The 26,396-nt window shown below is 39.1% G+C and overlaps 1 protein-coding gene across 1 annotated transcript in view; it reads left to right on the forward strand.

Moving 5' to 3' along the window:
- Positions 1 to 26,396, forward strand: part of LOC115210279 (protein ECT2-like) — a 182,868-nt gene that overhangs the window by 109,313 nt on the left and 47,159 nt on the right. The window contains exons 10-14 of the mRNA XM_036501941.1: positions 997 to 1,059; positions 6,095 to 6,311; positions 10,022 to 10,134; positions 18,370 to 18,558; positions 20,642 to 20,752. Coding sequence (XP_036357834.1) covers positions 997 to 1,059; positions 6,095 to 6,311; positions 10,022 to 10,134; positions 18,370 to 18,558; positions 20,642 to 20,752 — 693 coding nt within the window. The remainder of the gene's footprint in view (positions 1 to 996; positions 1,060 to 6,094; positions 6,312 to 10,021; positions 10,135 to 18,369; positions 18,559 to 20,641; positions 20,753 to 26,396) is intronic.

The following is a 26,396-nucleotide window of genomic DNA, read 5'->3' on the forward strand; positions in this document are numbered from 1 at the left end:
TCAAGTCACAGACTTGCCTCTGGTTTCATCAAGGGACAAGCCATTGACCTCACGTCTATTGATCGAATCACAAGAAATGTATAAATAACTATCAACCGTTTAGTGAACTTGATCCGTGTTTAACTGTTTACAGTTGAAATGTGTGATGCACAGAAATGTTACTATTAGCTCTACTGTTGCTCATAATTACCTCTAACTTATTATAGGATCTTTTCACTTTGACTGGCAAATTTTAAAAATAATTTCTATGTAACTAAAAAATTTTAAACTTTGTATACTGGTAAAATGTGTTTATAAAACATATTTTTCTCGTGGCTTTCTTGAGAAAATTCTGTAGTTTGTAACATATTTGTTGTTTAATTTCTTGCATTTCGGCAATTTCAACCAATCAATGACGTCTATTGAGGTGAAAATAATTTCTGCTGTAACATTTTCTGGCGGCGTCATATGAAAATGTCCCTTTTTTTTATGAGAAAAAAGATACCCTGTGGCCATAAACTGAGGGGTCACTCATAAACAGAGCTTGATAACAAAACTGTTCCCTCTTTAGTGTCCACCTATAGTTATGACCCTAGTATCGACCTATTGCATTTCAATCTGTTTTAGGGGTGGAGGGAAGGGTATCTTTTTTTCTTCAGAAATGTAAATAAACCCCAATCTGTTTCTTAAACAAATATATAATATGTAACAGGGACATTTTCATATGATGCCGCCAGAAATTGTTTTCACCTCAATAGATGTCAGTGATTGGTTGAAATTGCCGAAATGCAAGAAATTAAGCAACAAATATGTTACAAACTACAGAATTATCTCAAGAAAGCCAAGAGAAAAAGATGTTTTATAAACACATTCTACCAGTATACGAAGTTTAAAATTTTTTAGCTGCATAGAAATTATTAAAAAATCTGCCGGTCAAAGTGAAAAGATCCTTATTATATTCTTGTAATGCCATTTATCTACAGAACAAATTAAACCTACTTGTTGTTTATATTCCAGTGGTTCTGGGGCAGTATACAAATAGATGCTTGTGCATGTGAGGATATTTACCTGTTTGAAAAGGTAAGTTTTTATTTATTTATTTGCTTAAGTAGATCATGTGATGTATGAATTGCATGTTATGTAAGGTAAACAAATATTTTTAACACCACGCCTGCAGTACATCATCACTTGTAATATATAAAGACCTGTAACATTGTCTTTTCTGCAAGCAAAAATTGAGAAATATTTCTGCATGAAATGTATCAAATGTCCCTTATTAGAATGTATTGGAGTGTAACCAGCCCGCTTATGCATACCTTTCCCTTCCTTGGACACTAAACTCTGCTTGCGAAGACCTGTTGAGGCAAGTGAAATCAAAATCACATTCGATGACTGGCATCCGTACTAGCGGGGTCCAAAGAGCACCATACAAGCATGATCGTTGACAGAGCGGCTAACCAGCTTCCGTGCCAGTGGCATATAAAAGGGCACCATTTGAGCATGATCGTTACCAACATTGCCTTACTGGCACCTGTGCTGGTGGCATGTGTAAAAAGATTCGAGCGAGGTCGTTGCCAGTACCGCCTGACTGGCCCCTGTGCCGGTGACACGTAAAAGGCACCCACTACACTCTTGGAGTGGTTGGCGTGAGGGTGGCCATCCAGCTGTAGAAACTCTGCAAGATCAAGATTGGATCAAAATCGTCCAACCCATGCTAGCATTGAAAGTGGACTTTAAACGATGATGATGATGTATGATTCATAGAGGAATTTTATTTTGGCCAAATTGGGTGACAATGGCAAAAGTCTGGCAATCATACAATACTGATTTTAGCTTGCAGCTGAGTACAAAACTTATTTCCTCCATCTCTCCGTACTCACTCATTGTATCGAGTTCTGTCTGCGACCATGATTGAGGCTATTTAAAGATCTGGTGTATCCCTCTATCTTTTCGATGTCCTTGTTTCTCTTTCCAGATATCATACTCTGTGAATAGGTCTTAGGAAGACCACAAGTTGAATGTATAGGCAACCATAGTTGAATCCATGTCCGAACGTGGGTCATCTGGAGTTATCTCCCCTGGTCACATCGTTAACAACGTGGTGGCGCTCGTGAGAGAGGGATAAAGAGACGGGCAGAGCCAAGAACCGTCTCTTTTGCTCACCAAGCAGCCTGGTGCTAACTGCATCGTCTCCCTCTCTCACGAGCGCCACCTTGTTAATGATGTAACCAGGGGAGATAACTCCAGATGACCCACGTTCGGACATGGATTCAACTATGGTTGCCTACAAATGTTTGACATGTTCCAATAGTTTTTGGGTGTTGCTTTTAACTTCATTAAAAATTGCTTCAATTTGTGCCGTTTCTTGTAGATTTAATGTTTTAATACTTTTAGATGTTTATCAGTAATAAATCTCATGACCTCTTCTCTCTTATCTCTTTTGCCAGCTTGAGTAACCATGTATTTCCTCTACATGGTGAAGACACTTATTCCTGTCCCTCTATTCATAACCTCTTGCTGCCTGGCACAAAGCCACCCCACTCAATACTACTCGCCCCTCAGTTGAGGGACCTTGTTAGTTATTTGGTGACCGCACTGGTGCTATGTAAAAAGTACCCAGTACATTCTGTAAAACGGTTGGCATTAGAAAGGGCATTCAGCTGTAGAATCCATGCCAAAGCAGACACGGTTGAGCTCACCAAGATGAATCTGGACACTCACATCTTTTGCATTTGCAGCCAAGTGATGGAATCTGAAAGGCTAGCAGTTTCTTGTTAGGTGAAAACTCTCAGCTTTATTTTGCTGGATATGATGGGAAATGTCAACTGCCCACAGCCAGCAGATCATGATTCAAGGACCATGCAGAGAACTCTTGCAGTTCCAAGAAATGATAATTTTTTGTAGGTGTTCTGCCTTTGCATTTGCACCAACCTCTTTGAGCCATGCTGACACTTCCAAGTATATCAATTACTATAGGTTTCTTCTTCTCCTCCTCCTCCTCCTTCTTCTTGCCATCAAATGTTTAGTGGCATTCCATCTGTTTTCATCTTTTGAGTTCAAATCCTGCCAAGGTTGACTTAGCCTTTCTTCTTGTTGACAGCAGTTGACTAGCCTGCTCACCACAACAGAAAGGATTACTATTACTCTTTTACTTGTTTCAGTCATTTGACTGTGGCCATGCTGGAGCACCGCCTTTAGTCGAGCACATCGACCCCAGGACTTATTCTTTGTAAGCCTAGTACTTATTCTATCGGTCTCTTTTGCCGAACCGCTAAGTTACGGGGACGTAAACACACCACCATCGGTTGTCAAGTGATGTTGTGGGGACAAACACAAACACACACACACATACATATATATAAGTAGTTGAATGAATTATCTTGTTACGGATAATTTGGTTAACCGATACCTGGGTAGCAAATTCACATCAGAGAAGACACGTTTGAAGTTACATGCTTTCGTGTGGAAATTTGTATGTTTTTTTTAAAAATATAAATATATGAAAGAATGGAGTTGAACGACGAATTAACAAAATTCCTTTATTTTCGACCTATGTTTCGAAGGCTGCATATTCCTAATTGCGAAGGAATAAGGAGTATATTATGCCGCTTTCTCATCAGGAAAAGCAAGGAACTTATGTCAACATCAAGATGCACAAAAAAAATGACATAAGTTCCTTGCTTTTCCTGATGAGAAAGCGGCATAATATACTCCTTATTCCTTTGCAATTAGGAATATGCAGCCTTCGAAACATATGTCGAAAATAAAGGAATTTTGTTAATTCGTCGTTCAACTCCATTCTTTCATATATTTATATATATATACATACGTACATACGACAGGCTTTTTTCAGTTTCCGTCTACCAAATCCACTCACAAGGTTTTGGTTGGCCCGAGGCTATAGTAGAAGACACTTGCCCAAGGTGCCATGCAGTGGCAATGAACCCGGAACTATGTGGTTGGTAAGCAAGCTACTTACCACACAGCCACTCCTGTGCCTATTGGTAATAATAATTGAATCAACAGTATCTTGAAGTCCTATAGTGCACCAAGGACTGTTTACTTTAGATTTTAAGATAGCTGCAAGCAGTACCGCATAGAATAGCTGACAACATGTCTACTCAGTACCAGAATGGTGGTGAGCTGAGAAATGTGTATTAGCATTTCATCATCATCATCATCATTAACATCTGTTTTCCATGCTAGCATGGGTTGGACAGTTCGAATGGGGTCTGGGAAGCCTGGAGGCTGCACCAAGCTCCAGCCTGACCTGGCAGTGTTTCTACAGCTGGATGCTCTTCCTAATGCCAACCACTCTGTGAGTGTAGTGGGTGCTTTTTACCTGCCACTGGCACAGGGATCAGAGGCTGGCAATGGTTGGTGTTTTTTACGTGCCACCGGCATGGAAGCCAGTCAAGGTGACGCTGGCATCGGCCACGTTCGGATGGTGCTTTTTACATGTCACTGTATCACAATATTTTGATATTGATGTACTTGACTCAATAGGTCTCCTCAAGCACAGCAGGTCGCCCTATAATCCAATTTAAGCACAGCTGGCTGTCCTGCAATCCAAGGTACTTTGAATGGGCTGGGGCTGGTTATGTGAAGCTGGTGTAGTATACAGCCATTAACTCACTTTATTTGTCCGGTTGGTTTTTTACATTCTGACTTCAAATCTCACTGAGGTCAACTCTGTCATCCATCATCATCGTCATTTAACGTCTATTTTCCATGCTGGCATGAGTTGGGCAGTTTGACAGGAGCTGGTCAGCTGGGGAACTATCCATGTTCCAATTGTCTGTTTTGGCATGGTTTCCATGGTTGGATGTCTTTCCTAACACCAAAACTTTACAGAGGGTGCTGGGTGCTTTTTACATGCTTCCAGCCCAACATCATCGTAGCACCAGCATAAGTGCATTGTATGTGGCCCTGGTATGAGTGCCTCGTACATGGTGCCAGCGCAAATGCACTGTACATGTTACTGGCACAAATGCATTTCATGTGACACTGGCATGAGTGCATTGTATGTGGCACCGACATGAGTGCACCAAATGTGAAACTGGCACGAGTGCACTGCAAGTGGCACTGACATGAGTGCACTGCAAGTGGAACCAGCACACATGCATCACAAGTGGTACAGGTGCAAGTGCACCACATGTGACACTGGTACGAATGTATTGCATGTAACACCAGCATGAGTATATCCTCTCAGCTGGGAGAGTGAATGGGGACATGGCCCTAAAGAACATGCCTGTATGTATGGATGGCTACAATTTTGCTTTCAGGATAAAATAAAGCATCTGTCAAGTACTTGAATTGATGTAACTAACTGATCCCCACCCATCAAAATCGCTGGGTTTGTGCCAAAATTGGAAAGAATTATGTCCACTAGCCTACTTGTGCAAATATTGGTCATGAAAGCAGATTGTGAACCTTCATATGTAGATATCTTTTTGAAATCTTTTAGTCAGGCAACAAAGCAGGGGCCCTCAACCTTTTACGAGTTCTCTGAAATGGGTGATAGGTGTCTTTATGTTGGAAGCTTAACTGAATGTTGGCAACAGAGTGGTTTCTGCTAAACACTTCCAAAGTGCGAGGTGGTGGTGGTGGTGCCTTTAGCAGAATTAAGGATTGAGTGTATCACCCAGGCTGGCCATGATTTGATTTGAACTTGGAAAGCAAAGAGCCAGAATATAAGCCACCAGACATCACATCTGGTGTTTTACAGGGCTCCCAATCCATCACTCTGGATTACTATTTTATTTTATTGTCCCCTGGAAAGATGAAGTGCACAGCTGACCCTGGTGGGCTTCAACTCAGAGCACAGCCAGTTGGAATAATTCCCACGAAGCATTCCCTCTGCCACTCAATAAATCCTACTTAATCATTGCATTCCAAGTTTAAAGGGGGATTATCTGATCACATTGGATAGGGTTTCCTTCTGAGAATTTCCAAAGCTAGAAGGTGGGGTCTATGCTTTCAAAAGCCTCTGTAAAATTCATGAAAAGAACCTGAAACATTATGAATTACTGATCTAAATCATTTACAATTTTTTTTATTTGTTTGTTGTATTTAGTATTTTGTCATTTTGTTTTTAATGGTCATCTTTTTTCAGAAAGAGTCACCGGAACCATTCACACCAAATTATTTGAACAACTCATTAAAGAATCGTAAGCGTCGCCTTCTTCAAGACATCAATGATCGATTAAACCAAGACCAGCAGACTCCAAACTGGGGTCCCAAGAGACGCTCCAAAGATTTTGCTGACAAGAATATGACACCTGTGAAAATATGCCAAAATGAGTCATTAATAGAAACAAGAAGTGTGGAAGGTAGGATTTGAAGAAACACCTTAATTAAAAATTCTGGTTGAATGGTTATTGGTTTATTTTAACAGTTCTTAGGTTGGGATCTGAAATAGAGTATGAATTTTCTTGTTTTCTTCTTGGTCTTAGATACTTTGCAATCGAAAGAATATGTGTGTGTGTGCGTGCGTGCGTGTGTGTGTGTGTGTGTGTGTATATTTTACTATTTTTACTATTTTACTTGTTTCAGTCATTTGACTGTGGCCATGCTGGGCACCGCCTTTAGTCGAGGAAATCGACCCCAGGACTTATTCTTTGTAAGCCTAGTACTTATTCTATCGGTCGTTTTGCTGAACCCAGAACCATGTGGTTGGAAAGCAAACTTCTTACCACACAGCCATTCTTGACTAACATTTTTGGAAATAGTATATATATCACAGCAGCTTAGTATTGTTGTTTAGTCCCAGGTTAGTCTTGATCAAAAGCATTCCAGTTGTGACCATTCTGTCTTTATGTGTATCAAGTTATACACTATCTACTGCATCCATCTTTATTTAAGCTGTCAGGGTGTGATTTGAGGGAGATTTTGCTACTGTTTCTAGCAGTTGAGAAGCTCCATCAGTATCTCTTTAGCATTGAATCTTCTTGAATATTCACTACAAATTCTCTTGGCTGTGTTCAAGCTAGAGATTAGCATTTGACCAAAAGCTCTGTGGAATTATGTAGCAATGTCATGTGATAGGTTTAATCCACTAAAGGCTAAACAGGGCTATGCACTAATGATAGGGCTTTCAATGGGGCTGTGTATTAATAGTAGGGGATCTTAAGTGGGGTATGTATCAGTGCTAGAGGGTCTGAATGTCAGTGACACTTAATCAATTATTTTATTTGGAAAACCACAAAACACACATTCATTCTGAAATAGCTGCACCATTACTGCAATTACTGATGGGTGCTTCATACTAATGAAATCCTCCAGACACTTCCAGAATGTTCAAACATATACAAACTGACTAAAGAATAGCATGAATTCAATATTGCGTCCCAAATAGTAATTATGTGTAACTTCGGGTTTATGTGCAGCATAGTCTTGCATTAGACTGGAGCATTGCATGTATAGGGGGTGCAGCAGTTGTTTTGTTCCTTAACAATATGTACACCCTATAAAGTGTACTCTATAGTATAGGCGTCATCGAGCAGCACTGATCAAAGTCGCTCAACAACAACAGTGTTTGTGGCTTAACCCTTTCGTTACTGTATTTATTTTGAGATGCTCTGTGTTTCTTTCAATTACTTTAAATATAACAAAGAATTAGGTAAAATAACTTATTTATTATTCAGCTAGTGTTAGGAACATAAATTGTGACTAAGGTTTGGTGGAAGATTTTAATTAAAAACTTATGAAAACAAGACATTTGTACTCAGAGCCAGAGCTGGTTTCAGTGGGGTTGGTATCAAAAGGGTTAAGAATTGTTTCTCTATTATATATTTTTAAGCCTTTTGTTACCATATTCCTGTCGAGATGCTCTATGTTTCTTTCAATTAATTTTAAATATAACAAAGAATTAGGTAAAATAACTTATTTATCATTCAGCTAGTGTTAGGAACATAAATTGTGACTAAGGTTTGGTGGAAGATTTTAATTCAAAACTAATGAAAAAATGACATTTGTACTCAGAGCCAGAGCCGGTTTCAGCCGGGTTGGTAACGAAAGGGTTAATATATAAAGAAGAACTGTTATTGGATTTTGGAAATTACCATAACTTGGTATCAAGTTCTTTGATTGTTATGTAGGTGCAGCAAATTTTAGAGAATAACAGTAAAATCAGAAACAAACAATTATGATGATGGTGATGGCAGTGATATTGTAAATATCACCAGTGTTTAAGTGATCTTGTATCATTTATGTTCTACTAATTACCAAAGCCAGTCCCAATAGCCGTTTCTTTATTGTTCTATTTCTGTACATCATTATTTCGTCTGTGAACTCTTGACTCTCTCAGGGTTAACAAACCAGTTCTTTTCTTACTACTTCATATCTATTAACTAATATTCCAAAGTCACATAGGATTTTTTTTGTTTTCTGTACATTTAATGGTTTTCATCCAAGTCTGCCTGGACACACCTATCATTATTATATATACTAATTGAACAGATGTATCTGAGGTGTTGTTTATGCTAGAAGATGATTTATGTTCTTATTTTCTTTCTTCTATGATTAATTAGGTCTAACTAGGTGTGTCTAGCTGTGCATGTCCTACATAAGTGGTACAGGAGGATAACTTTGGATGGTAATCTGAGTAAATACCTGATGGTCTCTTCACAATGCCAAACCACTGAGTGGATACATGGGTATGTTTGTGGGGACACAAACACACACACACATGCACACCACTTCATTGATTAATGCTTTAAAGAAGACATTGCAATCTCATGCTGGCATTATTGTTATTCCATTCTTGTTGCACAATAACTTCTCCCCCCCCCCACACAACCAATGGCAGGGGCCCTGTAAAGCATCAAGGAACTGCTTTTTCTCTTGACTAAAAGTTTGTTGTTATATACCAAGTGAACTGCGAAAAATCAAAGCAATGACTGGCACATTTATTCTTAATCCCTTCCAGGAGATTCAACCATTAATATGCTAATCTTGTGTTTCATCATACGAGAACACCTCTTTTACAGTGAGTGGCCTCTACCTGGGATGTAGCCAGTCCACTTATGCATACCTTTCCTTCTTGGGACACAAAACTCTGCTTGCAAAGACCTGTTGAGGCAAGTGAAATCGAAATTGATCAAAGATCAATGGAAATTGTAGTTGTGATACCAGTGCTGGTGGCACATAAAAGAACTATCCAAATGTGGCTGTTGCCAGCCTCGCCTGGCACCTGTGCCGGTGGCACATAAAAAACACCCACTACACTTGAGTGCTTGGCGTTAGGAAGGGCATCCAGCTGTAGAAACACTCCCAGATCAGACTGGAGCCTGGTGCAGCCTCCTGGCTCCCTGGTCGAACCATCCAACCCGTGCTAGCATGGAAAATGGGCGTTAAACGATGATGACGTGTTGATAACCACTTGATTCATTAGCAGTTGGTGTTTTGACGTCATTGTGTCATGTCAGCCTGAGGCACACCCACCCTGTCCCAGTGATTAATGAATCTAACAAGAGTTGATACTTGTGTTTATAATTTCAGCAAACAAACTGATTGCTAACACGTGTTGATATCTGTTAACAGATGGATAATAAACCATCATGTGTATGGTGAACAGTGAGAATCAAAATGATGATGATGATGATGTGTATTTATTCTTAATGTTTTGACAAATTTGAACTCAAATATGTTAATCACTGCTGAGTTTTGTCATAGGAGAACAACTTTTCCTTTACGATGAATGCATGCATGTTGTTTGCTGAAATTATATATGAGAGCATCCACTGTTGTTATATTCATTTGTCTGGGGATACCTCTTGCTCACAAGACACAATGGTGTTGAGAAACATCGACTGTCTTAGAGTTTCATTTGCCAATGAATTAGGCTATGAGCATACAGTGCAGAGAAGTTGATCTCCTGTGATGAAATACAACAGTGATTAACATATTTACATTTGAATTTGCTGGAATGTGTCATGAATAAATATGCTAGTCATCTTAAAAGATTAAGATATGCAAATAACAACTCACTTAATTTTGTATATTTAAAAGAAAAAATTTTTCCCATTATTCATTTTCCCAGAAAAATGTTCCAAGGATAGAAATGCTATCAAACCATCACAGCGGTGTTTAGTTGCAATGGAATTGCTGCAGACAGAATGGAATTATGTGAAGATCTTGCACACAATTCTCCATGTAAGTAATACCGATTATTTCATCATTGTTCTTTGGGAACAACTATTTCATATGAGGAATATTATTAGTTTCTAAAAAAGAAATAAGAAACAAACAAAGCATTGGAAATTTCTGGATGGAACTTAATCTTTGAAACAACACTTGGAGACAAATTACAAAAAAAAACCAAAAAAAAAAAAAAAAAAGAAAAAAAAAACCGTGCAGCTTTCTGGCTATATCAGTTTCAATTGAAATCTTTTAATGGAGTTACAGTTCTATTTCTTTACCTGTTAGTCTGGAATTGGTAGTATTTAGAGAATTTCATTATTTTGTATGGTAATTATAATTCCATACATTTACATATAAACATCTTTTTCACCAGCTTACTAACAGCTGAGGTCTGCCTCCTTCTCTTCCTCCTCCCACTACTACTACTACTAAAAAGAGGTTTTCATTTTTCACTTTAGTTATGGACGAAGAGATGTTGTTCATGCTTTGACCAATGGCCGAGGTCATAAAAATTTATGTCCAGTTTGAACTTCTGTTAGGAATTTAGGAATACAGCAAAAGAGAAAAAATTCCAAAGGGATGTTGTTGAGGGGAGAAAAGATTAGGCAGAGTGGTGAGTGGCTGAGAGACATTAGGGACAAGGGGAAAGATGAGAGGTAGGGCGGTGACTGTATAGTTTGGATTTGAGCAGAGGTGATATGTAGAGACAAGCAGAAGCTGTTTTAGTAAATACTAGCACTATGACCCGGCATAGTTATATGGAGCATGATTGTTAAAAAACATCTTAATTAACTGTTAAGTTGAAGATTCTGATTGAGATGCTGGTGATTATGCTATTAAGGGTGCTATGCAGGATGATTGGATTGGATATTGATATATTGTAATGATTGATTGGGTTTATGGAAAGGGTGATATAGGTCTGTATTTAAGAGATAACATTTAAGAAAATGGCCACTTTGGTATCATTTTCAAAATAGATACTTAAGTTAGAGTTTTTAAGTTTATGGAGGGCTTTCTTGGTGGATTTAACAGAAGGTTGAGATAGACCAGTGGCTGTAGAGCCTCTGGAAAGGTTGGGAAGTGCTGTTTAATTTGGGAAAGAAATAAGTCAATGAGGTCAGTAACCTGGGCTGAATCAGAAGAGCCCATGGTTGTATCAAAGGAATCTAGATGAGTTGCAAGTCCAGTAATTATCCGTAAAATAAATTAGTGTTTTCCTAGCAGCCAGGATAATATCAGTGTCAGATTGAGAGATAATATTCCCTATACTCTATCCTGGTCCCCATACAACACTTGCATTTATTCTTGAGGTGGCATTGTAGCATTGCAGATGTTATAAAATTTGATGTTAGAGGTGGTGAGGATGGTACATTTGGATTATCAACAGTAAAAGTGCCAGCATAGCATTCAGCAATAAGTTCTGTGCACTCTTTGGGATCCTCACTGATCTGACTTGTGTGGGGATTGCAAAGAGGGCCAACTGGAGAATGAGGTCTCTGTTTCAAATGTACATATTTCCAGAACACTTTGCTGTCAGAGCTAGTTGTTATACTGTGTTCAAGTACTGCATCACCATCATCATCATCATTTAACGTCAGTTTTTCATGCTAGCATGGGTTTGCTAGCATGGTTTGACAGAAGCTGGCCAGCTGAATGGCTGTTCAGGTTTCCTGTCTGTTTTTTTGCATGATTTCTACAGCCGGATATCCATCCTAACACTAACCATTTTACAGAGTGTACTGGGTGCTTTTATGCAGCACCTGTATGGGCGCTTTTTACATAGCACCAGCACTTATGAGCCTGCGAGATTAGGGATGCTCAGCTGGAGCGGGTTGCAAGGGACGAGCCTTGACTTGCTTAAATTCTTCTTAACCCAACCCTATCAATTCCTGTTTTTGATACATCACTACTGTAAAACTCTTCTGCTAATTAAAATTTTGTGTCTATGAGCTAACTTCTTATACATTTATTAATTAGTTTCTTATCAGTAGTCAGTTTCCATCATCTTTTTATCATTAAGTGACTTTAACGAAGCAACTTTAAAGTTTGAAGAGACACTCTATGTCTACTAAATTCTTCAATAAACAAATTGAAAACAAGTTAATTACTTCCCATTCTACTTTTGAAGTTTGAAGTGGCAGTAACCCAATATGCTGTGTATGTAAACACTAGGCTGAAACCATCGATCATGTTGTTTCCATGTGCAGACCTCTTGCACCCACAGAGTATCTCAACAGATTGGCACAGTATATTCACTGAATAATTTGCAAAAACCTGGACCTGCAAAATGTGGAACCTCAAGACTAAAACAATACCTGTTGTCATAAATACCCTAGGAATGATAGCAAAAGGGGATGATTGTTATCTGTCTCAGATAGCAGGAAATCCAAAAATAGAAGAAATTTTTTAAATAGTGCTCATGGGAACTGCTCATATCCTATGAAAAATATTGTCTGTGAGATTCCAGAAACATTTTCATCTGTAAACATTAACAAAAGTATTTTTAAATGTACACAACAGCAAAGATCTTCTACTGTCACCTTATCATGAAATCACTTTTAAAACAAACCTTAAATTTCTTATGCCTAGACAGATATTCTCTAGAACAATACTTTGTGCAAAATCAAAAGTATGGCTCCTTAGTCATAATATTAACTTGAACTTCTAACTTGTTGACAGTGAGAGGAGGTGAGAATAGGGCAGCTCTGCTAGCAGAGAATTGCAAAACAAGTTGTGGCTACTACATGTGGGCAGTAGTGGAAAATAGGTGCAACTATAGTTGTCTCCCTTCTCCAGGGACATGTGAGAGGTGGGTGGGCAGGTGCTGGCCAGCCTTGCAATCGGTCAATAACTATCTAAGGAATATTAGAGAGAAAACTATAGTTAGCTACGGGTCAATAAAAATACTTCTGCCAAATGTTGACCCAACTGAGGGACCAGTTATCTGAATTGTCAGTACTTTGGTAGATAAAGCAATTAAGGACATGAAGACAAGGAAAGCCCCTGGCCCATCAAGAATCACCATTGAGATGCTTAAAATATCTGGCAGTGTAGGTTATGGTCTAGTCACCTGTATAGTTAACCAGGTGATACATGAAGGAATCATACCCAATGACTGGTGTAGCAGCACCATAGCCAACTGCTACAAAGGTAAAGGTGATTCATTTGATAGAAATAATTATGGAGGTAACAAATTGTTGAATCAGGTGATGAAAGTCACAGAGAGGGCCAAAGCTCAACTAATAAGGGAGAAGGTCTAGATGAGATGCAGTTTAGTTTTGTGCCAAGGAGAAGGACTATTGATACTATATTTCTGATAAGGTAGCTGCAGGAGAAATACATAGCCAAAGATAAACCTCTGTACTTGGCTTTTGTTGGTTTGGAGAAAGGGATGCTGTCAGTAAGGTGAGGGTTGGCAATGAGTATAGTGAAGAATTCAAGGTAAAAGTGGGGGTTCACCAAGGATCAGTCTTCAGCCATCTCTTGTTCATCAGAGTCCTTCAGACAATAACAGAGGAATTTAAGACAGGCTTCCCTTGGGAGTTCCTCTATGCTGATGAGCTTGTTCTTATTGCTGAATCACTAGCAGAACTAGAGAAGTTTCAGATTTGGAAGCAAGGTCTAGAATCGAAGGGCCTTAGAGTTAACATAGCAAAAACCAAAGTCTTAGTAAATATGAAAGAGGACAAATAACAAGTCCCTTCAGGTAGATTGCTCTGGTCAATTTGTAGAAAAGTCATATGTAGAAACTTCATAAGATGTACACAGTGCAAGCTATGGAGACACAAGTGATGCAGCAATATCAAAGGAAGGTTAACAGGAAAACTTGTTTTGGGGTGTGCAGGTGCACAGGTACAATTAACACTAAAAATGTACAGAAAATAGACTCCATCAAATGCCTGGGGGGAAAAACTTGAAGTTGATAGCTTCTGGTAACTAGGTGACCAAGTCAGTATTGGGGCTGGATACTCTGAGAGTGTAGCTGCTAGAATAAGGATAGGTTGGGCAAAATTCAGAGAGCTCCTACCTCTGTTGGTAATGAAGGGCCTCTCCCTCAGAGTGAAAGGCAAATTGTACAATGACGGTGTGCAAACAGCCATGCTACATGGCAGTGAAACATGGGCTGTGGCTGCTGAGGACATGCAAATGCTTGAAAGATGTGAAACTAGTATGTAAGTGTGTATGTGTAACAGAGTGTAAGTGTTTTGAGAGAAAAGTTGGGCTTAAGATGTGGTGTGCAAGAAAGATGACTACGTTGGTATGGCCATGTGGTGCATATGGATGTGGACAGTTGTGTGAAGTGCCAATCTCTACCAATGGAAGGAAGCTATGGGAGAGGGAGACCCAGGAAGACATAGGATGAGGTGGTGAAGCATGGTCTTCCATGCTGGGCCTCAATGGAGGCAGTGACTAGTGACTGAGACATTTGGCGATATGCTGTGCTTGTGAAGACCTGTCAAGCCAAATGAAATCATAGTTGTGGCTGCTGTCGGTGTCACATAACTGGCACTTGTGCCAGTGACATGTAAAAAGCACCTTTTGAGTGTTGGGCCTTATGGAGGCAATGACAAATGACTGAGACTTTGGGTAATATGCTGTGCTTGAGAAGGATGATCCATCAAGCCGAGTGAAATCGCAATTGTGGCAGACACTGGTGTTACGCAACTAGCACTCATGCCGGTGGCATGTAAAAGCACCCACTATACTCTTGGAGTGGTTGGCATTAGGAAAGGCATCCAGCCATAGAAACTATGACAAATAAGACTGGAATATGGTGCAGCCCTTCAGCTTACCAGCTCTGGTCAAACTGTTCAACCCATACCAGCTTGGACAATGGACATTAAATGATGATGACGATGATTTTCCTGTCTGTTTTGTTACTGAGTATGAGGTGTTTTTGTTTTTGAACTTTAAGACTAGCATCCAGTTATCAGAATTTTTCAGATATTAGGTTGTCAAGAAAGTTCTTGCAGTTTTTAACCATTAAATTCAAATGCACATATCTCGGCTCAAACAAAACTTTATTAATCGAAATAAACACCAAAATCAAAAGCGATTATTATTGTCTCATGAAGACTAAGTCACTGTCTTCCTTTGACAAAGTTGAGTGGGTAGCAACTCTCTGCTTAGTGACTATGATCAGTAAAGTTGTGTTGTAAATGGGGTTGAAAAGTTTGGGGATAGAATTTTTTTCTTAGGACAAACCCTTATCAACTTTGTCAGGTACAACCTGAAAAGGAGATTCTTAGAGAAAGTGGTACTGTCTTTCTGTAAACTTAATAAATGACGAGAGGGATTAGTGGAATTGCTGAGGCTAAACGGGTCTACAGTATACTGCTGTAGGGTGGACGTGAGATTTGGAAAAGGGCAGAGTAAGCCAGTGTGGTGTGTATCTGGTGCCTTGTATGCAGGTTTATCTCCTCCTTTCAATTTGGACAACCTTTCTGTTGTTTTATTAGCTTTCATCTTTTACTTGTTTCAGTCATTCGACCATGCCATGGTGGAGCAATGCTTTGAACAGTTTTAGTTAAACAAATTCACCTCAGCACTTATTTTTTTATAGTCTGCTATTGTGTCAGTCTCTTTTGTCAAAGTGCTAAGTTACAGCAATGCAAACAAACTAGCACTGGTTGTCAAGTAGTGTAAAGAACAGACACGCATAACACACTCCTACCCAGTTTCTGTCTACCCAAATTCACTCACAAGGCATTAGTTGATAGTCAAGGTGCCATGCAATGGGACTGAACTGAAAGCCATGTGGCTGCAAAGCAAACGTCTTAACCACACAGCTGTTGTTATTGCTGTTTATTTTTGTTTCTTTGTTTTCTTGATTGTTTGTTATTGCTGAAGTTATTTTTTTTATTTGATGTAAACCAATCTCATTCCATTGTTTATTTTGCATTTGTATTGTCTCTAATCTGTTGGCCCTTTTGTGGCCAATAAGACAAACAGTAACAGCAATAGGCGCAGATGTAGCTGTGTGGTTAGGCTGTCCACTTCCCAACTGCATGGCTTCTGGTTCAATCCCACTGTGTGGAACTTTGGACTTGTGTCTTCTATTCACAAGTTGACTCAAAACTTGTGAATGGATTTGATAGACAAAAACTGAAAGAAGCTTGTTGTGTGTGTGTGTGTGTGTGTCACCATCATCATTTAACGTCTGCTTTCTATGCTGGCATGGGTTGGACGGTTTGACAGAAAACCAGTAAGCTGGGGAGCTGCACCAAATTCCAGTCTGATTTGGCATTAGAAAGGGTATCCATGGCTGGATACCCTTTCTAATGCCAACCACACTGAGAGTGTAGTGGATGCTTTTTATGTGCCACTGGCACAGGTGTCATTGACCTGACACTGGCATCGGCCCGACTACGGTCTCACTTGGCTTGACAGGTCTACACAAGCATGGTATATCACCAAGGGTCTTGGTCATCTGTCGCTGCCTCCATGAGGACCAATGCTCGAACGGTGCTTTTTACATGCCAGTTAGATAGCACTGGCATTGGCCTCAACTACAATTTCTCTCGGTTCAACAGGTCTTCACAAGCACAGCATATCGCCCAACAATTGACGGGTGCTCATCATCATCATCATCACCACCATCATTTAATGTCTGTTTCCCATGCTGGCATGAGTTGGATGGTTTGACAGGAGCTTGGAAGCTGGAGGGCTGCACTAGGCTCCTGTTGTCTGTTTTGGCATGGTTTCTATGGTTGGATGACCTTCTTTAATGCCAACCACTTTACAGAGTTTACTGGGTGCTTTTTATGTGGCATCAGCATGAGTACAGCTTACATGGTGCCAGTAGGGGTGCTTTGTTTATGTGGAACCAGCAAGGGTGCTTTTCTCTTGTGGCACCGGCACGGGTGTCTTTTATAATATATGTGTGTGTGTGTTCTCAAGCTGATTGTAGTGTGTGTCACCATCATACAAGTAACATCATTTGTTTCCAGTCTTCTCTGAAAAACGTCTGGCCACAGGGAAGTTTTATCTTGTTTGGAAACAGGTGACGGTTGGTAACGTAACAACCATAGAAAATCTGCCTCAGCAAATTCCAGTATCAAGAATTGGATGCTTAAATGAGGATGAATGATAAAACCCAAGGACCTTGGAGTAGAGGTCTCAAAAACATGGCATCTAAATGATTACTGTACCTGTGACCATCAGAGCTCTGGGCATAATACCAAATGGTGCTCATAAACACTGTGGCCAAATACCAGGAAAGCCAAAGGTATCAGAACTACAAAAATTGTTCTCATGAGTACTGGCCACATGCTAAGAAAACTGCTGTCAATCTGAGAATATCCTTTTAAACTTTTCCAAAATCTCAAATATTACAATTTCAGCAGAATCTGGTCTTCTTCCCATACAATATATCATTGCTAACCATTAACAGCACTTATATAGTTAAATGTTCAACTTACTTGGGTCTCAGGCTGAGACTTGGAACAGCTCATATTAATCAAAGCAAAAACAATGAAAATAATAATGATAGTAGTAGTAGTAGTAGTAGTAGTAGTAGTAGTAGTAATAATAGTAATAATGATAACAATGATAACAATAATAATAATAATAATAATAATAATAATAATGGAAGTGTTATTATGTACATTGTTTTGTCTTGGTATAAAAAAAAGATGAACTACAGCAAATATTCTGCTCAATACCACCGATTTGCTTGTCAGTTGTTTGACCTTAACCAGTTGAGCATGTCCCTTAGTGGCTGACGATATGTGCATCTCTGATCACAAGCAGAAGTAGTGGTGGAGCATCATAGCCATGTGTTGAGAGGGATTCTTTGGGGTTTGAATAATTCACCTCTGGAAACATGGTTGTTTCGTTCAACATCCTTAAACAACCCTTATTCAAGGACCTTTTGAGTGGGATGGGTTACTCGACCAGTAGAAAATTCTAACTGGGCCCCACCTGCAAGGTCATGTGCTGTTTATCTTAATATGAGATCACCATGTCATGCACATATAGTTGTGATGCATGTGCTTGGTGTACCCTTATCAGACGGGTAGTCATGATGGGTATACTGGGCTTCGTATATTTCACCCCAGTGTCACTTTGATAGCATGCACTGCTCTCTCAATAATAATATTATAATAATAATAATAATAATAATAATAATACTAGTAGTAATAGTATAGTAGTAGTAGTAGTAGTAGTAGTTGAATATATACTGTTATTGCTGTAAACTTTAAAAAAAATGAAACTAATATTGAGACTATTATCTTACTTTTTCAGGTATTTAAGGAAAAAATTGAGGAACCAAACCATTACAACGTGCCAATACTGGTACCACTTGAGATTAAATCAATATTTGGTAAAATCCCACCAATTTATGACATCCATTGTAAAATAAGGGATGAGCTGTCAGACTTGATTAACAACTGGAAAGAAGATGCCTTGGTTGGCGATGTCATTCTTAAACATGTAATTCTTTTTCTATATTCTGTTCCACACACACACACACACACACACACACACAGAGTTATTTCACTGATCATATACAGTCTTTACGTTTTACTATATTTACATGCTGTCCTGTGCGTTGTGGTCATTAGATGCTACCTGAAAACAATGCCGCAGCCATCTTTTGTGTCCAGACTGGTTTTAAATTTCAAAGCCTTCCTTGCTCTTCAGTCGATTGTGTTTTGTTAGATAGGTTGATGATGTCAAAAGCAGAGAAAAAAAAAAGAAAATCAAACACAAAACCCTAATAAAAAAAAAGGAAAAAAAAAGCAAAACTCGAGCAAACCCAGAACGTGTGGTCATTAAGTATAGTTTAGATGAAATTAAATAATGTGAACCTGTATCAATATGATGAATACCAATAAATCAATGTTAACTACTGGTGATTTGTTTCCGTGGCAACGAGACAACGAGATATTCCTTGAACACTCTTAGAGTGTTAATGAGTTTGGTCATCTGTTTGATGGATTGCATTGGCCGATAGGTTATGTTGGAATTATTGATATAATTATGAGAGGTTTATTAAAAAGAAGATTAAATGGAAAAGAAAAAGAAAAAACCCAGCTGAATTGTAGTGAATTAGGTATTTTGACAAGGGCCATAACTCTTGCTGCCTTACTTGGAAGTAACTTCACCAGTGTGAATGGTGGCTTTAAGAAAGGTCAACCCATAATGAGTTGGATGATTGTAGGTGAAGGTGTATAGCTTATTGGTTAGCGTTTGGGGATCACAATCATGAGGTCGTGGATTTGATTCCTCGACTGGTCATTTCATTTCATGTAGATCCAATCAGTTCATTAGTTGAAATTAGTACCATCTACCCAGTACTGGTCATTTCATTTCATGTAGATCCAGTCAGTTCACTAGTTGAAATTAGTACCAGCTACCCAGTACTGGTCATTTCATTTCATGTAGATCCAGTCAGTTCACTAGTTGAAATTAGTACCAGCTACCCAGTACTGGTCATTTCATTTCATGTAGATCCAATCAGTTCACTAGTTGAAATTAGTACCATCTACCCAGTACTGGTCACTTCATTTCATGTAGATCCAGTCAGTTCACTAGTTGAAATTAGTACCAGCTACCCAGTACTGGTCATTTTATTTCATGTAGATCCAATCAGTTCACTAGTTGAAATTAGTACCAGCTACCCAGTACTGGTCACTTCATTTCATGTAGATCCAGTCAGTTCACTAGTTGAAATTAGTACCAGCTACCCAGTACTGGTCACTTCATTTCATGTAGATCCAGTCAGTTGAAATTAGTACCAGCTACCCAGTACTGGTCCAGCCCACTCTCTCCCCTTCAGTGTTCCACTGAATCAAGGGGCGAGAGGGTTGAGTGTTGATGACTTTTGAGGAATACATCGACACCTAGAGTATTTAGTGGAAGTGTAGTATTTTGTTACAGGTCATCCTTGTTTGCAAGTGATGGCCAGAGTTGGATAGGGTGTAAAAAGTTAGACATATACCAGCTGAGTCAAAAGTCACAAAACAATCTCAGTTTTTAATAAATTTCTTTTATTTTCTTTTTTGTATTTTTCTTATATTGTTATTAAAATATTAAAAAGTCATGATTGGAGTTTCAATACTTCCTAACAGTATTTAAGAAAAGTACTAATTACTGTATTTGATGGCAGAGAAAATGCACTTAAAAAAAAAATCAGTCTCAGAAAAATCATCCCTATAGGCAAAGTTAGGCTTCCTATAAGTTTTAATGCACTAAAATCCATTTTTCCTCTGAATATGCGCTGCTGAAATTGGGATGTCATCAAATATAATAATTAGAATAAGCTTATTGAAATTATAGACTTGTTTGTAACTTTTGGTTCATGCAGTACACATATTTTTTTATTCCTCTTTTCATTCATGCCTTTGTGGCTAATAAAAAAAAACTATTTATTAGTTACCTTGTTTGATTTTAGCCATTCACTTGTGAAATGGTGTTTCATTAGTTTTCAATTTCTTTAGATAACTCTAAATCACAGCAACAAGATGGAATTGCCATTGTTATAATATTCTTTTAATCTGTTTTTATTGATTAGGCGGATAAATTGGTAAAAGCATATCCCCCATTTGTGAACTTTTTCGAAAAAACAAAAGAGAGTATTCTGGAATGTGAAAAGAAGAATCCTAGATTTCATGCATTCTTAAAGGTAATTCAACCGAAGCATTTTCTTATTTCAACTCATCTTGGAGTTCTTATCATTAAAAAAAAAAAAATCTTTTGTACAGAAATTAGAATTCATGCTCAAAGTTAGAGTTCTTGGATGTTGCTAAAATGGAGAGGAAGGAATTTGGCAGAAAAATGTATTGCATAAGTTTAGAGAGAGAGAAGAGACTTTGGTGTAACTATTTTGTATTTTACAGAGACTTTAGAATTAAGGCTTTAAGGGTCGGAGGGATTTTTGTTCCCAGCTACATGGTTTCAGGTTCAGTTCCACTGCATGGCACCTTGGGCAAGTATCTCCTGTTATAATCCTAGGCTAACAAAAGCCTTTTGAGTGGATTTGGTAGACAAATTGAAAGAAACCTGTTGTGTGTGTGTGTGCATGCCCCATTACCACTATGGTTTAAATATCGATGTTCCATGTTGGTATGAGTTGGACAGTTCGACAGGATCCAATGCATCCATTCTTCTCCATTCTCTGCTTTGGCATGGTTTCTACAGCTGGATGCTCTTCCGAACATCTGCCACTTCACAATTTGTACTGGGTGCTTTTTTCATGGTATCTTGTTCTGCAAGTAAGATTGCTATGCTGCTTGTAAGACTACAAACACCAAGGGAAGAGTCTTTATGCGAGGAGATCAGGGATTAAAGTATGAGGGTTGGTGACAGAAAGGGCACCCAGCTGTAGAAAATTTGCTTAATGAACTCCGTCTAATCCATGCCAGTATGGAAAATTGGAAGTTAAAGTGGTGATGATGATAATTTAGTATACTGTATACACTTTAGCAATAAAGAGTTTCGGGAAAAGAGGTATTTAAGAGTGAATATTGCGTACATTCTACAGATTCTAAAATGAGACAGATGATGATGAGTAGATAACAGAATGTTGATGTGGTGCATAAGTTGTGAGTTCAAACCTGTTGTGGCTGGTATTTTGTTAATTCTATACAACCCATGCTAGCATGGAAAGCGGACGCTAAATGATGATGATGATGATGATGATTCCAGTTGACACTCGTGTTTGAGAATGAATTCCAGATTATCTAGGAACACGCTAAGAGTTGCTGAAGCATGGAACAGACTGCCGGCATCAGTTGTTAGTTATCGGAGCACTGCATCCTTCAAAACTTCCATGCTTCCTGAGATTCGCCAACACTGCACCTGATTTTCTCACCTCTATACACATGCAAGCATGTATCTGACTCATACACTGTTCGCTTTCCAGACATTTGTACATTATTGCATATACATTATATGCACTTTTGACAAGTTGTGGTGCACTTGAGCACCGTATACAATAATTTCATTATTATATTATTATATTAACCGTGATATACCAGCATCCTGTTCAGAGGTATTACTGTTTCTACGATACTACTGCTTAAGAAATTGCAGTTACTACCCCAAAACGACTTTTGAGATCGTGTGACTGGATCTAAGTGCTGACACTAAAAAATCTTTTAGTGGGTTTAATGTTTCCATTGCATTTCAGCATAACTGTAGATTGTGGATTCAAAAGTCACATAACACACACATTGTGTGGTGATAAAATATGTTAGTATTGGTGGCTACTGTTAGAGATATCACAGAAGAGACATCATCATTATCGTTTAACGTTCGCTTTCCATGCTAGCATGGGTTGGACGATTTTGACTGAGGGCTGGCGAACCAGATGGCTGCACCAGACTCCAATCTTGATTTGGCAGAGTTTCTACAGCTGGATGCCCTTCCTAACAGCAACCACTCCGAGAGTGTAGTGGGTGCTTTTTACGTGCCACTGGTACGGGGGCCAGTCAGGCCGTACTGGCAACAACCTCACAAAAATCTCTTTACACATACCACCAGCACAAGTGCCAATAAGGCGACGTTGGTAACGATCCCACTCGAATGGTGCCCTTTTACATGCCACTGGCATGGAAGCCAGTTGGCTGCTCTGGCATGCTTTCATTAATCCTAGAATATTTAGAGATACAGCATGACAATTTCAGATGTCTTGGAGTAATCCTAAATCTTAGTGGATTGGCAGAATTGGTAGAGCTCTGGACAAAATGCATTATGGTATTTAGTTACAACACATTTTGTCCAGAGTTCAAATCTTTCCATGGTAAACTTTGCCATTTTCCCTTCTGGCTGCTACTGAACCGATCTAACTCCATCACCAAGACTACACTCTTAGCTTATCCATCTCACCCTAACTCTCTCACCAACCTGAGGTATATACTTCAGATACCTCGTCAGCCCTGCATGTATCCCTTACACTGCCTAGAATTACTAGATTCATTGGTCATTTGGAATCACTGCTTAGATTCACTGTCCCCACTGGTCGTTTGGTATCAACATCCATTATTCACTTGTCCATTTTTATCTCCTCCTTCTTCCTTTCTGGTACTGGTGACATAATAAAATGCACCCAGTGCATTCCTAAGTATGGGGCTAGGTTGAGACGATCTTTAGACTTTTTTGAGGACATGCCATCTCTCTGCTGGTACTGGTACCACAAAAATGTACCTGGTGCTCTCTATAAAGTGACTGGTGTTAGGAAGGGCATCCAGGCATACAAAGCAAATGAAATTTTGTCCTCTGACTCATCTAAGGAGGCATCAAGAACATGTCAAGAACACATTCTAGCATGGAAAGAACTTGTAAAACAATGACAATGAGTGAAGAAATTTAAACGGCAGTTGGTGGTGGTGATGGGGGTGGGGAAGCAGTGATTTAATCAATTATAAGCACTGCCAGATCAGACTGGGCTTGGTGCAGCCTTCTGGCTTCCCAGACCCCAGTTGAACCGTCCAGCCCATGCTAGCATGGAAAGCGGACGTTAAACGATGATGATGAAGCCTCCCTCCACTCCATGAAATATATATATATATATATATATATACTAGCACTAAAAATTCACAAAAAAGTCACTTCTATTGATTTTTTAATGGCTTTGCGGGGTGACTGTGGAAATGTAAAGATGTGCACGACCACCCTTGGACGGTTTTCAATGACCATAGAAAGTGCGAGCCCTCTAACTGAAAAATTGTGGATTTGTATAAAGGACACACACACAGACATTTTGCCGTTTATATATATAGAGATATATGATATTGTTAGAAACTCTTATTGGTTTGGTCAACATACTTGAGGACCTGGACTAAATGTCCCATTATAGTTTTGTTACCTTACAGTTTGAGTTCAAGTCTTGCCAAAGTAGATTTATTTTCATTCTTTGGTAGGGAAAGGCATGGAGGGATTGTTAATAAATTGATGAGCAAACTGCAGGGTTGATTCAACTGATTGAAGTCTTCTTCTCTAAAATGTTTCTGGCCTTGTGTTAGTCAGAAATCATTATTATTGGAAAAAAAAGTTGACTCAATCTTAGTTATGTCTGTCTGTGATCTAAGTTTTTTTATTGATTTTTGTCTGTTATTAGAATTATATGAAGGCGGCGAGCTGGCAGAATCGTTAGCACACCGGGCGAAATGCTTAGCGGTATTTCCTCTGCTGCTATATTCTGAGTTCAAATTCCGCCGAGTCGACTTTGCCTTTCATCATTTTGGGGTCGATTAAATAAGTACCAGTTATGCACTGGGGTCAATATAATCGACTTAATCCGTTTGTCTGTCCTCACTGTGTTTAGCCCCTTGTGGGTAATAAAGAAACAGGTATTTCGTCTGCTGCTACGTTCTGAGTTCAAATTCCGCCGAGGTCGACTTTGCCTTTCATCCTTTCGGGGTCAATTAAATAAGTACCAGTTACGCAGTGGGGTCAATATAATCGACTTAATCCCTTTGTCTATCCTCGTTTTTCCCCTCTGTGTTTAGCCCCTTGTGGGTAGTAAAGAAATAGGTATTTCATCTGCCGTTACGTTCTGAGTTCAAATTCCGCCGAGGTCGACTTTGCCTTTCATCCTTTCAGGGTCGATAAATTAAGTACCAGTTACACACCGAGGTCGATGTAATCGACTTAATCCCTTTGTCTGTCCTCGTTTGTCCCCTCTGTGTTTAGCTCCTTGTGGGCAATAAAGAAATAAGAATCGTTAGCACTTCTAGATGAAATGCTTAGTGGTATTTTGCCCGTCGCTACATTCTGAGTTCAAATTCCACTGAGGTCAACTTTGCTTTCCATCCTTTCGAGGTCGATAAATTAAATACCAGTTACACACTGGAGTCAATCTAATTGACTGACTCCCTCCCACCAAATTTCAGGCCTTGTGTCTATAGTATAAAGGATTATTATTATTAAGGTGGTAATCTGGCAGAATTGTTGGCTCACCAGACAAATGTTTTTAGTAGCATTTTATCTGTCTTTATGTTCTGTGTTCAAAATTCCACTAATGTTGACTTCGCCTTCCATCCTTTCAGAGTTGATAAAATAAGTACCAGTTGAAAACAGGTTGATGTAACTGACTTAACCCCTGTCCTGAAATTGCTGGATTTGTGCCAAAATTTATCGAATTGAATTTAGTTGTATTAGAAAATCTTACCAGAATTCCAGTTTTCTGGAAGTATAGAGCCATGTTCAACAACAACAGTATTTTAAGGCCACACTTCCAGCTAAAGCAAAAGTTATCCCTACAGTCTTTGTGACAGTCCTCTCTGTCCCTTACATCCCTTTTCTGTTCATTTCTACCTTTAACCATGTCTTTATCAATCGCTCTCCTTTGCTTCCCCTTTATTTTCCATCAGCCCCCTCACACAGTCCTTCTTCAGCACATGACCATCTAAATCCACTTCACTTCATAGCATAGATCCATCATTGGCTAAATTCTCATATTGCTTTGAAATTCATTCATTGTCTTTCTCTTCTCTCGTGACTATTTGGCCATCTTCTACCTACTGAGCCATTCTCATTTCCGCTCTTTCTAACATTCTCTGCTGCTTCATCTCTCTATATATAAATGGCAAAATGTCTGTCTGTGTGTGTATCCTTTATACAAATCCACAATTTTTCAGTTAGAGGGCTTGCACTTTCTATGGTCATTGAAAACCATCCAAGGGTGGTCATGCACATCTTTACAATTCCCCAGTCACTCTGCAAAGCCATTAAAAAAATCAATAGAAGTGACTTTTTTGTGAATTTTCTATCCAAAACCCAATCAAAATGCCTGAAACTTGATACGCCAATTGAATGCCAGCTAGCTGTATGTGATTGGTCAGAGATTTGGACAGTACTCGCGTGTATGCGTGCACACACGCAGCTGTATATGCATGTACTAGCACGTTGCCGGGTCATAGTGCTAGTGTTCATTATCCATGTAACATTTCTTTGAACAGTTGCTTAATTAGAGCTGGGCTGCATGTGGAAAAGCTGAATCTTGTTGAGTCAGGAAGAAGCAGCAGATTAAAAGGGAAAGAACTACACAAGAAAATGTTAAATTTAGGTTGAAGGTTTTCTATATGGAAAGATTTGTTGAGCTGATTTTGCCCTTCAGTGGGTAAAAATTACAAAATGGAAAAGACAGTATTTTGGTAATGTAGTAGTGAGTTGAGACAGTGGGGTATGGATGAGATTTGAGAGTCAAGAGAGAGGATATTGGAGTGAAGTCAAGAGATGGTGGGATATGAGAGTAGAGAGTCAAGAGATGGTGGGATAGTGGAGGAGAGAGTCAAGAGGTAGTGGGATAAAAGAACAGTCAAGAG

The sequence above is a fragment of the Octopus sinensis genome, linkage group LG4, assembly GCF_006345805.1.
Source record: "Octopus sinensis linkage group LG4, ASM634580v1, whole genome shotgun sequence".
Classification (NCBI taxonomy): Eukaryota; Metazoa; Mollusca; class Cephalopoda; order Octopoda; family Octopodidae; genus Octopus; species Octopus sinensis.